Genomic DNA, 13846 nt, shown 5'->3' with positions numbered 1-13846 from the left:
CTAATCTGAAGTCAGAAGCGATGAGACATGACTCGATTTTTGGTTATTCGATGAGTCACGGGTAAAGTAAATTATGTGTCTATCCATTTTTGTGCGCAATCGCCACTAAATTAATCGACTAACCCATACATTTTGTAGTACTTCTGTCATATCAAAATGTTAAAACTTAAAAGCCCCATCGCAAACCTACGAGGTTGATTTTGGTATCGATGTGAAGACCCAAATACTAATCTGAAGTCAGAAATGATGAGATATGACTCGAACTTTGGTCATTCGATGAGTCACGCATGAGTCTTCTGGTGACTCGCTATATCGATTGTAACACTGCAATTTTGTAATTTACATCGATGCAAAATTACATACTTTTATTCTAAGTATATATATATCAGCAAGAAGATACATTAAGACATTCTAAGTGTTTTCCTTGGACGAGTATTGAATAGGTAACAATCGATTCCGGTTTTACGATGCGATTCCTCGCAACTAGCAACTATCGCGGTTGACTCAGAACTCGTCAGGCGAGGCGGGTTGAAAGTAACGGCTTTAAATTGGTTCTAATGGCTCGTGGAAGCTCTTGTCTGTGTGTAAACACACGCACACACGCACACACGTCCAGAGAAACAGAAACTGCTGGGAACTAAGAGTGTGAGTGACAATGTGTTGCTTGTCATACAACAGTTGTCTTGTCTGTTTTAAAAGTTGTTCTTTCATTTGTTACTATTAATCAGGAGGAGGCATAAATATTCAAAATACGGCTGCTAAGCTAAGCGGACTATAAAATATTATTTGGATATTATTTGGAGAGTTACAGCCTTATCTTGTTGTAACCGATATCATCGAATACTTTGATTACTTTAACGCTCCAAAGTTGATGAACCTAAGCTTGAAAACTCGAATATATAATAATAGAACTTTAAAATAAGCAATTTAAGAGAATTCATTGAATATATTTTCTGTAATTTCTACGTCAGCGCAAAAATCGTGTAAATGTATTTTTCCTACACCCGACAAAGTAGGCTTCATTGCACAGCTTATAGTACAGAAAGCCTTACTTTGGCGCACAGTTTTTACTTTGGTGCACACCAGTATTCAACCAAACAATACAAAACAGTGTGCTTTTATTGAGTTGCTTGAAAATAATTTGGCAACACTAGATATTACGAAAACCTACGATCAGCTGTTGCAGCGTTTCCCATTTCATTCAATGTTTGGATTTAAGCTAACCTAAAACGTGTTGTTTACTCTGTTTGAAAGACTAATTATTTATATGCTTTATAGTAACTGTAGGAAAAATATAATGTGTAACACGAGTGCAAACTACATTTTGCTGCTCTCGAGAAACTTTCCACACTCCCCTACGCCTCGTGCGTAAACATTTCTCTCGTCAGCATAGTGCCACTTCGCCCACTAGTTACACAAATAACTATTTCTTATCTGTAAGTATGAAGTACTTTTTTGATCTCTTATTAAGACTATACATCTCTTGTTAATCTCTCTTGTGTCTCTTATGATCTCTTGTTGATAACTCTATACATTTTATGTGTGTGGGAAGAATGGAAAAGTTTGAGGGTTGAGGTATGGTGAAGTGTTGAACGGTTTAGGATAACGCTTAATCCATGCGTAGCGTATAGAGGACGTGTCCAATGTACAAGGATAGATCTGGCTAAGGCTGGTTGTAATATTTTCTACCTCTTGCGTTTACTCACAGATAAGTAATATCAATTTATATTGCTATTCTCTGTAGTGTACTGTACACAAGCAAAGCCTAAAGACATAATCGTTATGGTGCTAAATACTCTAAAAGTCAGAAAAAATCTATTTTGAAGTGCGTGTAGCTCTAATTAACATAGTTTAATGACAGGTGTAAAGAGTATATTTTAAACTTGTCCGATTTCACATCCTTTACATACAAACATGTTACTAAGACTACGGACTGAAAATGTGATTTTTTATGTTAAACGACGAGATATTACAAATATTCCAAGGCTGTGGTTAACAAGTTCCCTAAATGGAAAACAAATTAGATTTGCGAGCTGGCGGTCGTTGATGGAATGTTGTGAAGATGTGATTCTGCTCAGTTTGGTATTGGAATTCGCAATCGTAGATACCTTCAGGGAACATTTCATCGTCTGTTTCTTCAGTGTTTTGATAAATTTACTTATTTTTTATAAGAAAGGTTCATAATAATGTTCACAAAAATGGGAAATTATCTTGGTAATCTGGCAAACTTTCGGAAGAACAAACTTCCTGCTTTTGTCAGTAACAAATTGAAATACCTCTATCCGAATTTAGTTAAAATATTAGTCGAGTAGTGTTTTTTTAAGGATAATGTTTAAGGAATACATTTTATGAACTAATGAGAAATAACTTGCCGATTATAGTTATGTGTTGTTGCTATCGTATATGGTTAAAAAAATACATAGTGATAGTAAGTATCCCAATACAACTTGACATTTTACATTTTACTGTAGTTAGTTATGTATCAATGGTATATACACGGTGGCGTCGTCCTGTTATCTAGCTACGAGGAGGTCATGAATTGTAGATAGGCATGCACTGTGGATGCGATACTCCCTGGTGTGGATTAACGTCCGCACTAGTGAGTACTAAGACTATCCGCAGTACTATCCTTATAATTAAACCATTTCTTTAATACAAAAGAAAATGTGGTTCGGATTCCACTATAGACTGTAGAGGCCCCTTACTTGCCATTGACTGTGGCTGTATTCTCTGTATTCTCTGTAGTATTTATTAATAGCTGTGTCTAAGGAATATGTTGGCCTACACTAACAAGACTACAAGATCACGCCACTCATCCTACACTCATATTTGGGTTAAAAATACGCTCATAGTGGTCTCCTCATCTTAAATAATTGATAGATTGATGTACCGGTAAAAGATGTTGCCTTGGATCGCGCTCTTGGTTTCAACTCTTCATAGCGGCCAGCGTATCCAATCTGAGGCTTGGATTAATATTGATTTATTGCCTATAATCAATACTATAAATAGCTGGGTAATAAATCTTCCAGAAACTGGTGGTTCTTGTACAGTTATGATTAGAATGTATCGTATCATCTAACTACTTTATCAAATCTAAGCTAACTGAAATACAGTAGTACTAAATAGTAAATTTACGGTACTCCGTATGACCAATTGAGTAAAGTACCGTATATCGGCTTGCACGACGGCCAAGTAAGTATTCATACTTCTTACGATGAATTGGATACTTCGTCTGAAAGGGTTTGCCTTGAAATCTTATCCTACCAGGATAGTAGAAAGGCTCACAGTTGATGTATAAAGGTAGGAGAGACGTTAGGAAAGAGAGAGGGAAGTAGAGAAAAAAGAAGGTCGAGAATAGTTTACCGGTAGTTCGGGTCTGAGTCATGGTGGGAGTGTCAATGACAGAAAGTGCTTCGGGCAGAGCACGCGATAGCGGCGAGTACTTTGAAACTTGTTCTATCGATAGTGACGAGTACTTTAAACTTGTAATATCGATTGCGGCGAGTACTTTAAACTTGTACTATCGATACTGACGAGTACTTTAAACTTGATATGACAACTTGATAATGACGTAGATTTGTATTCTACACATTGATCGAAGAAGAACAACCCATGTTGTGTCAACGTACTCATAATCGTAATCCCTTTCTCGGTAACAGCAACACTAGCTACATCTTTCCCACGCTCATTTCATAACTGGTTCACTCGGCTCGGCTGTCATCTAATTATGTGTTTAATGCTTGGTGGCCAAGCTTTGCTTGGTGAGAGTCAGTTAGTTTTCTGGTAGTTATTTATATTTTAGTAATCATCTGAGCCGGGTCACCATGTGAAATAATTGTTACAACGAGTTAAATGTACAGCTACTGTATTATGAAATAATTATTCCATACTGTCTTCAAATCCATTATCTTTCTTTTGATTTTAAGTTATTTTGTAAATTATTGTTTTCATCCTAGTGATAACAATTTTCAACAGAATCGTTTCCGTCTAAATTGGCAAAAAATATATTTACATATCATTATTTTTATCCTGTCAAAGATGAAGTTGCATGTATTTAAATTTCGTTCACAATTTTCATACCTTAAAAACACTTCTCGTCAGTGTTATCTTTGACTATTATTACCCACATAAGATTAAAGAGAGTAGACGAAGAGAGACTTGATCTACCGGTATGCTTTTATTCGGGTAGAGAGTGGATTTCCCAAAGTAAAAATTACCATAAAACGCGATACTAACATGTAGTCCTAATCAGGGTATTAGACATGCATTAAACTAAATTGCACATTTTACTAGTATCCTAAGTTATTGGGCATACAGGGAACCTGTACGGCCGTATTATGATTGTTATTCTTGTCACTGTTCTGTTATCAGTCAGGATGCGGCGGTGCATGTCTTATCTTAATGACCTCTTATCAGCTGTTTAGGAAGTAATCTCCAGCTGTTGTTGGAACAGTGTTTCCATTGTGATGTTGTTTATTTTAAGGCCATTGTTACTGAGGGGTTTCAAGTTAAATTTGCTTACTCATCTGTCTGGGTTTAAAGTTTTTGTTCTTGTCTGAAATTATTACTGGTTATCATATTAAATCTTTAATTTTTCCTAGTTGCTTTGCTACAAATCTTCTCTGCATTAAAATTATGTGACTCATTATTTAAATCGTCTTTATAATATTATAGATTAAAGGAATAGACACACAGGATCCCTTAATCTGTCTACTCCTTAAATCTATGATAATATCTATATTATTTGATATTACTAATAACTAATCTTATATTATTTACCTATTAATTATGAATTGGTAGTTTCTGTCTGTGTTTGCGTAGTATATGGGGGGTCGACTACCGAACTGGACCGTCATTTTAGACAAATAATTTTTAAACATTGAACTTTGCGAACACATTTAAAAAATATGAAAGGTGTCCTTAGGTGTGGGATGAAAATCCCTTTACACCCCAAAGTTTGAACTTAAGATAGAAAATATTCATTGGGTTCTACATCAACAAAAAACACATGACTCTTCGATATGCCAAATTTTATTCTGCCACCCAGTGAATTGAATAAAATCATAGAGAACTTAGTAAACTAAGTATCATTGAGTTTTTTAATAAGGGTTTTCGTTGACTTTTGTTATTATAAGTGCTTATAATAGAATATTTAAAGAGCCCTCGATCTCTTCTGAGCTATCTACCCAGTGCGAAGAACAGATAGAGTATATCATTTGTTGTTTAGGAATAAAAAATACAGGCAGATTTCCATGCTGTTCATGGCCGTGTTTAGAATCTATGTGCCAGTGTAGGCCTAGATCATTTAAAAATTGATATATATGTATTAAGATCGTAGTTTCAGCCGTTTAATGTAAGCTTTTGTCTGACAGGTATTATAAGGACACGTCCCACCGATGGAAGATTGGATGTCGCTGATATACAGGAGGAATGGAGGGCTCTAGTCAGACATTACGGTCTACTAGCACTAGTGGTTCTGGTGAGTATACGGGGGTAGACGAGATAAATACATAAAAGTTAACATCCAAAAGCTGGGTGATACATGAAGCAAAGAATGCGTAGGGAAGTCGCTTTTCACCTATGATAATCTCATGGGGTATCTTGAAGATAAGTCACAATTCATTTGTCCTTTTTATGAGGAGAGGTTTAGTATTTAGTGAGTATAAGAAAATTCTAGTGCTAAATAGTGTGCCTTTTTCGATGCCTGAATTTGTTTGATTTTAATTGCAGAACACATCTAAGAAATATACCTCCAAAGTCTCAGTATTTGGAATGTAAGAATATACAATAGAACCTTGACAACAAGACTCGTGGGGATTGTAAAATAAGACTTGTTATCAAGGTTGACTTCTTATCAAGGTTTAAAATGTGATTAAGGGTAAAATAAATCTAAGGGGATTTGAAAATGACACTTATCAAGGGTCACTCGCTATCGAGGGTCTTCTTATCAAGGTTCCACATTCACATATAAAGTTTGTTTGAGAAACTATTGTGGCCGGTTTACCATAATGTATAAAACAAATTTTCTCTTTGTTTTGAGTCTGGAATTTAATCTCATCCTTAGATGACGAAGTAACCAAATTTTAACAAGATTATTTACACAAATCAGACAAATTTGAAAAAAAAACTATATAGAACATTTCTCAACTGAGGGCAGGATCAGATTACAGAACCCGAAATGTTGTAAAAAGTCATTTTTAACTATCCTAATATAAATTGTGTGCTATAATCCCTCAAATAGCATAAACTTTATCGCCAAGAATGAGCAATATAGAGTAATCTTCTTCTGTGGTAAACAATTAACAAATTACTTTAGTGCAGATTCATAACTTCTTTGAGTGAAAATTTAGTGTATAGAGTGTTGTTTGTTTTTGCCTCTAGAAAAGAGTTTTTGCTGTAAAACTAGATACTGTATCTGATTTATGGTGGTTGGATGAAATAATTATTTCAAGCTAGTCACTCTATGGCAAAATATTCAATTTGTATGTAATTAACCATTAATTTTAGTTGAACCCCTCACCAGGCCCGTGGTTTGCATATTGTGTGATACGCCCGAGAATAATTGCACCCCCGAACAAACCTAAAAACCTCTTGCATGCCTGGGCCCATTTATAAAAGCAGTTCTGCTCCTCTTTACCACCCCTCTATTGGATTATACCACTGTACTAGATTCAAACAAGGGGAGCAAAAGAAGTCTTACATTTAATCAGAAAATTATTCTAAGGGAGACATTTAATTGGACTGAGCAGGAGCAGAGGAAACACAAAGTCTTGTTCAGGATAGAATCAAATAGTTTGTTGCCTTAGTCATGCTCTATTTTTCACGTCCTATAGATTTTTAACAATATCTTGTTCTTGTTTTCTCTCTGATCCTGAATATTCCGATTCACTTTACTTCTTTTTTAGCAATCCGATCTTTGCAGATTTAAATTCTATCCACCGTTCTGCTGAATTGAAAATACACTACCTCTTACAGATCAGTGATATTTATGGGTACAGTAGAACCCCGGTTAACCAAAATAAAGGGGGACAGCCATTTTGGATAACCAATTGTTCAGTTAACCCGTCATATGCAGGCCCACTTTTATAAACGGGCAGACTGGGCATATGCCCAGGGGCGCTGGGGGTTTGGGGGCGCCCACCAGGTGCCCCCCAACCACCACCCGCCCGCACCAGGAAAAAAAGGGGCGCTGGTTTGGGTTTGCCCAGGGGCTCCACTGACCCTTAACGAGACCGTGGTCATATGCTAAAAATAGCCTATGTATTACTACGGTGAGTTGGAAAATAAATTTAAAACAATGTCTATATAATACAGTATTTTATTTTAGCTACAGAAATGTTACAAGGGGTTAGAAAATACTTGAAACTAAATAACTGAAGTTACTAAAGCATTGGTATTACTTATAATTTAGCCTTGTATTATTTTATGGAACCGTTTCGGTTAACCCGGGTTTCCGTTAACCAGAATTTGCTTAACTGGCGTTCTACTTACAAAATTGTTTCAGATTATATGATAACATTGTTTTAAAAGCAAAATCTACTTGTCATAATCAAGTCGGCAACTTCACACACTCATCTGTTTGCAGGTGGGACTGGTGTTTGTCGTGGTGGTACCCGTGGTCGGGTTGTTCTTCTGTTGTTGCCGTTGCGCCGGTCGTTGTGGCGCCAGGAGTCAACCCTTTGAGAAGCGCTATGATCCTTGCAGACGACACACCAACGGCTTCTTCCTCAGCTGCATCACCATTATGATAGCGTGAGTTGCGCATTCAACCATCTTCATTATCCAGCTTATCTTTTATATATAGAGTTCTGAAAATTTTGTATTTATATCGAAGTAGAAATCATACATAATAGAACAGCAAACATAATATTATTTGTTGGAAAAAACATGTAAAGAAATAGTATCCTTCAACAGTATTAAGTGTATTTTAAAATAAATTATCAGCAAATTGTTGAACTTACTTGATTTTAGCTACATTAATGGGGTGACACCTTTCAGCAAATTTAAAACAAAATCTTCATTTTTCTTGCTAATTTGTTTGGCAAACTCATCATAGGTTCTCTAAAGGGTTGACGATTTTTATTTGAACGATAATTGTATTAATTTTTAACACAATCTTTATAAATTTAAGGCACCAGATAAAACTATATTGAACTTGAAGTTGATATCTTTTTTGAAACTGATTTTACAAACATGTCATCCTTTCACAGGTTCGGAGTAGTTTGCGCTTTTGTGACCAACGAGTATTTGGAAACTGGGACTCGCTCTTTGCCCAATGATCTCAAAACATCACTCACCGACACTGATCTCTATCTCAACAACACAAAGAAGGTAGTAAAAATAACAACACGTTTATATAGAAAGTAAGAAGAAGTTTATTTTTTCATGTAGCTAGTAGTTAATGTAGCAGAAAATTTGCAATTGAGTCTTTTAGAAAACGTAGACTCCCTCTTAACCGACCCCAATGGGACCGGGCCTAGGTCGGAATTCAAAAGGTCGGTTAAAACGGGCAATCCCTTAAATAAAGTGTTATTTTAATTTGAAATTGTATAATCACTATTCTGAAGTTTTGTATTATTTTCAAAATAAACAACTTTTCTTTTTTTCTCAGGTATTAACGATAGAAAAGTCACCAATAAACTCAAACACGGATAATCCGATCATCGTTTTATTCAAGGTCGGTTAAAAGAGGGTCTACTGTAGTTTAAAATAAGTAATGTCATGTCAAAATAATTTGTCTTGCCCCAAAGGCTGCGTAGATGACTCATTAAAGTGTGTGCGTGAGCTGAAAAGGAAGTTCCCCTAATCCAATCAAGGCTCTAGACTTCCAATCAGTTGGCAAGGTCACCAGAAGATCACAAAGAATGGTCATTAACAGAATGAACTTGGTGCTCGGTTCTTTAGCCCTTGAATTCCTTAGTCATAACTGATTTGGTAAACATGTTAAATAGCGTTGGTTGCTACTTCGATTTTTGAAAAAGCTAGAAATAGTTGTTAAAAGCTGAAATTAGTAACCTTCTGTCATTGGCTTACTGAGTTAAAAAATCTGAATGAATCAAAATTGTATTGTAATAAACTCTTTGAAATAGTATTTTGCTGTGGTTTCTCTGGTGTTTTAATTGAATAAACACAGTCCGTAGGTAATGTAAACTCACAACTCGGTTTATTATAACCTAAACATTACCTTACCTAGTCTAAACTTGCTTCAAAACACTTACAGCCCCAAATCACAGAAAACGTACTACTATAACCCAGAATGCCAACCGCATGGTAAAAAGCATTAAGCGGTTTGAGAGAGCTTTGCCTGTCAATCCGTAGGCAGCGCCACCAGCGTCGCCATGCAATAGCATAGCAACGCTGGTGGTGCTGCCTACGGATTGACAGGCAAAGCTCTCTCAAAACACTTAATGCTTTTTACCATGCGGTTGGCATTCTGGGTTATAGTAGTACGTTTTCTGTGCCCAAATTCACATTAAGGCGGACATACCATCCTCACATGCCTAAATAAGGCAACCTTGAAACGCAAATTTTCGGGGGGCCCCCCAAAAGAGCCAGAAGAAAAAAGTGCTTAGATTGCCTTATTTAGCTAAAGGTTCAAAAAATCCCACGAGTAGCTTAAGTTCATAAATACTGATAGTTAATTTCCTCCATAATTGCTTAAACATAATTGGCTGTGAAAATTTTTTAAACTTACATTCTCCTTAATTCTCATACACCACTTGCTGTAACAAGGTTGTGAATACATTTGATTTTTATTTCAGGAGGTTAATAACTTGCTGGTCACCAACTACGGGGAATTGGAGACAACTTTAAACACTATTCTACACAGTAAGTTGTTATTGTGACTTTTCTTCACAACCAAGGAAAATAACAGGCTCAACAAAGCCTCTAATGAACTTAACTGATTAGTCGCTAAATCAAGGGGAAGACCCACAAGTTTTATTTGGCTGTGCAACAAAGAAAGTGTGGTCCCATTGAATTATTATTTTGTTCTTCAAGCTAAACCAGAACTCACTTCAGTTCATCAATCATGCTATCAAGATCACTATGTATATTATATTTTCCTACAGTCACTCGACAAAGTGGCGTTCCTTGCACTGATACAATCCCTACCTTGTACAGAAAGCTGCTATTTGCTGCATTTACTTACTTTGCCGCACACTTTTTACTTTGTCGCACACCAGTATTCCAACCAAACAACACAAAACAGCTTGCTTTTATTAGGCTTAGGCAGGTAATATGCTTACGCTTGAAAATAAGTTGGCAACACTTAAAGATATTAAAACTACGATCAGCTGGTGCAGCGTTTCCCATTTTGTTCAATGTTTGGATTTAACCAACCTAACCTAAAAACGTGTTGTACAGTGTTTGAAAGACTAACTAAACATGCTTTATAGTAACTGTAGGAAAAATATAATGTGTAACGCGAGTGCAAACTGCCTTTGTTGCACTTGAAAAACATCCCACACCTTCCAAGGCTTGTACGTAAACATTTCTCTTGTGTGCAGCAAAGTGCCACTTGGCCCACTAGTTAAACAAATAACTTTTTTAGTTAGTTGAAAAATAAATCAAATGATAAGGACGATAAAATAATGTTTGTATACTTCACTTTATTATAAAATATCAGCAATATTTCAATTAATTAATGAATTTTCTTTACAGAGAGCGGGGAGATTATGAAAGAGCAGTTAGGAGAAGTATCTAAGGCTGAGGTGATATCCAACCTGACTACGATTGTCAAAGGACTGAGTATCATCAGAAGTGACCTGTCCAACATAGACAGTCTCTCTGTGCAGTTGAAGGACAAGGCTATAGAGCTAGAGCAAGGTGAGTCCGAACGATCGCAGCAAAACAACGCTACTATACAATAATAGTCAGGATCATGCCTTTGATTTTGGTTATAGGTGAAATTATACTATCATAATTGTCACCTTCATTGTAGTTGTTAGCCTCCGGATTGCCAAATAATATTATAAAAGGTTTAAATACCTGCTTTTAAGCAATCCAATTTTGTTGTTGACACAACTAGTTTCGGTGTCTGTGTGACACCATCATCAGGCTGCACAAGGACAGTTTTTTATGTTATGAGTCTGGACTCAAACTCCGTCGGGTTAGCGTCGTCTGTTTTCTTAACTGATCAGTTACCATAAATGTCTCGTATTCGTGTTTGTGTCGTGTTTAAATGTTTATTTATTATTTTCGTGTAAATATGACGCTCTTCGTATGAAGAAAGAAAACTGTCCTTGTGCAGCCTGATAATGGTGTCACACAGACACCGAAACTAGTTGTGTCAACAACAAAATTGGATTGCTTAATAGCAGGTATTTAAACCTTTTATAATAATTGTCACCTATTATTTCCTCCTCCAGTACATTTCAACCAGTCACTGTTAATAGAAAGACACACATGAGAATTATTTTACTTGCTAGTTCTACCAATTCTGATGACGTTATAAAAAATGCTATTCTCAGTAGTCTGATACTGAGGTAATATCAATGTAATATGTGACACTTGCGATAGTATTATTTACCCAATTATGTTATTGCCCACCTCTTGTTTGCTCCTATTAGTTGATGCCATCTTGGACCTGATTTCGGATGTATTTAGAGCTTTGCTTGTCACCTGATTATCCGACAGGATTCCTCATTCTGTATCTATATCTAATTAGGTTAAAATGAACGTACCTTTCTTTGTCATTTACCTCTGAAACATACCAGGAGTGTGGCCAAAAGTGTTGTATATGACTTGGCTATCAGTTAAAACTCATGATCCTGTTCCTTCCAAAGTTTTTGTTTTTGACCCATCAGTAATCACCTGATGGCATTTCCCTCCGTTCATAGGTTTGACGAAGCTTAATCATCTTAAAGGTTTTGTTCCTGACTAATATTACTAACAGTTTATAATTTTATGTTTTCCGCAGCTCTACGAGAGACTCGGGAGAATCTGATGGAGAAGCTGCGTCAATGTCAGTCCCAGCCAGCTTGTATAGAGTTTCTGAGAACTTACAACATCACACATCTCAACATTGAGACTGACTTTGCTCATGTAAGTACCCCCAGTTTTCACATTGGCAAGAAAATATATTACAATTAAAGTGAATAGTTTGTTTATTTACAAAACAACTTTTCTGTTTTTCATTGTATTGTTACAAGACTCATAGGTATTTTATGAAACGCCAAATCATTCAATTTTTTATGAGTGTAGAAAATATTTGATGTTTAAAATATACTTAATTGATGGCCACCAAATCATTTGGGTATGGTAATCAAAATTAGTAATATTTTATCTCCGAAATAAAGATACAGGAGATTTTAAAATTCACTTTTACATTGCTGTGTAAAATGGAAACACTACACATTTGTCTAGTAATAGTTTTAAATGATAATTCTATGATTACGGTACTTTTGCATGACCTGCTAGTACAGGAAAAACCCTGAGATCACCTATATGGATTGAAATTCAAAACACATCTGTTAGTCAAATAATTTGCGAAGACTAAGTTGCACCATTACACTATGTATAGTTGACTTTACAACTGATGTTTAACCGAATGTTTGATTTTTTCATGCAAAGCTACTTGAGAAATATATACCAAAGGTGGGTGCATTGATTGTTTTTTAGTGGTAGACAAAAAAGTGTTGTAATTTTGGATAATGTTACAGTTTTGTTTTCAGTATCTTGAGAATTTTTTATTGAGTGTTTTTTTCGTAGTTGTTTTGTTATTTGCATCTAAGATTTCTTTTGAGTGATGCATTATTTCTGTAGAAAATCACGCAAAAAGAATTTTCCCATACAATATAAGTAAAATAGTGTTTAAAATGTAGGCCTAATGTGAAACTTTACCATACAATCAAAATTGAGAGTTTAATTTTGAAAAAGAATGTTGTATCCAAATGTTTGTACTTATTATTTTTTATTAATTTTGTACTTAGGCCTATTATTAATTTTGAAAGGGTAAAAAATGAAAAGATTATTATCTAAAAAAAAGTAGATATTTCAATGCTCATTTTAAATTTTGTTCATACAGCATCATATTTTTAGCTAGAATTTGATGTAGAATTAGTGTAGAAAGTAGTCAAATACCTGTAGCTGTCATTTCATTTTTTTTTTTATCAGAATAAAACTAGTTAAGTCCAATTCCTAACAAAAACAAAAATTCACTGCATTTAAAACTACCGCAATCTTCATAAAAGAACTTTCTGAAGTCAAGTTGTTATGGATTCTCAGCTTACGTAGCAATCACATATTACAGATCATTGTGGTCGATTGAGCAACATGAGTTTTGCCTTGAGAACATTGGTTTCCTTGCTTGATCAAAAGGACCTGATCAATGTTTACCATGGATGCTTTCAGTTTGTTATATCATATGGTATGAGGTTTGGGGAGGTTCCGCACATGCAAACAAAGCATTTATAGAACAGAAACGAGCTATTCATATTTTATATAGTCTCCCACCATCGCACTTGTAGGGGATTTTTTCAAAAACTTAACATTCTCTTAAAATTAGGTCTTCCTGCTGTTGGAGGTAGTCATAAGTATCCCACCAGACACATGGCTATGATCTTCTTCCACAAATCCACCTGTCCCTGTCTGAAAGAGAAACTTTTACAGCGGGTGTTAAGATGTTTAACTCTCTTCCAACCAGTGTAAAGGAATGTTCTGACAAAAAAAGTTAAAAAAATGTTTGAAAGCCCACCTTTTACAAAAAGAGCCGTACAGTTAAATATAATTTATGTCTGGCTGATTGTATCTTCAGTTTTAATTATTGTTTATTTTATTTATTAAATGTTATTAGGTCTTATATTTGACGACTGAGATGTATAATTGTAAAAAATGTACCTATTCA

The 13846-nt window shown here is 35.4% G+C and overlaps 1 protein-coding gene across 2 annotated transcripts in view; it reads left to right on the top strand.

Annotated features, from left to right (window-relative positions):
- Nucleotides 1-13846, top strand: part of LOC128999844 (prominin-like protein) — a 61009-nt gene that overhangs the window by 29728 nt on the left and 17435 nt on the right. The window contains exons 2-8 of one of the 2 annotated variants that reach the window (XM_054426550.1): nucleotides 5373-5479; nucleotides 7586-7752; nucleotides 8211-8331; nucleotides 9762-9828; nucleotides 10663-10827; nucleotides 11921-12045; nucleotides 12574-12597. In XM_054426550.1, the coding sequence (XP_054282525.1) occupies nucleotides 5373-5479; nucleotides 7586-7752; nucleotides 8211-8331; nucleotides 9762-9828; nucleotides 10663-10827; nucleotides 11921-12045; nucleotides 12574-12597 (776 nt within the window). The remainder of the gene's footprint in view (nucleotides 1-5372; nucleotides 5480-7585; nucleotides 7753-8210; nucleotides 8332-9761; nucleotides 9829-10662; nucleotides 10828-11920; nucleotides 12046-12573; nucleotides 12598-13846) is intronic. The other variant, XM_054426551.1, reaches the window with a different exon arrangement.

This window comes from Macrosteles quadrilineatus, unplaced genomic scaffold (assembly GCF_028750875.1).
Source record: "Macrosteles quadrilineatus isolate MER2022 unplaced genomic scaffold, UCM_ALF_1.0 Scaffold_8__2_contigs__length_117827958, whole genome shotgun sequence".
In the NCBI taxonomy this organism is placed as follows: Eukaryota; Metazoa; Arthropoda; class Insecta; order Hemiptera; family Cicadellidae; genus Macrosteles; species Macrosteles quadrilineatus.
The sequence above is the reverse complement of the archived record's forward strand: the minus strand, read 5'-3'. Positions and strand labels throughout refer to the sequence as shown.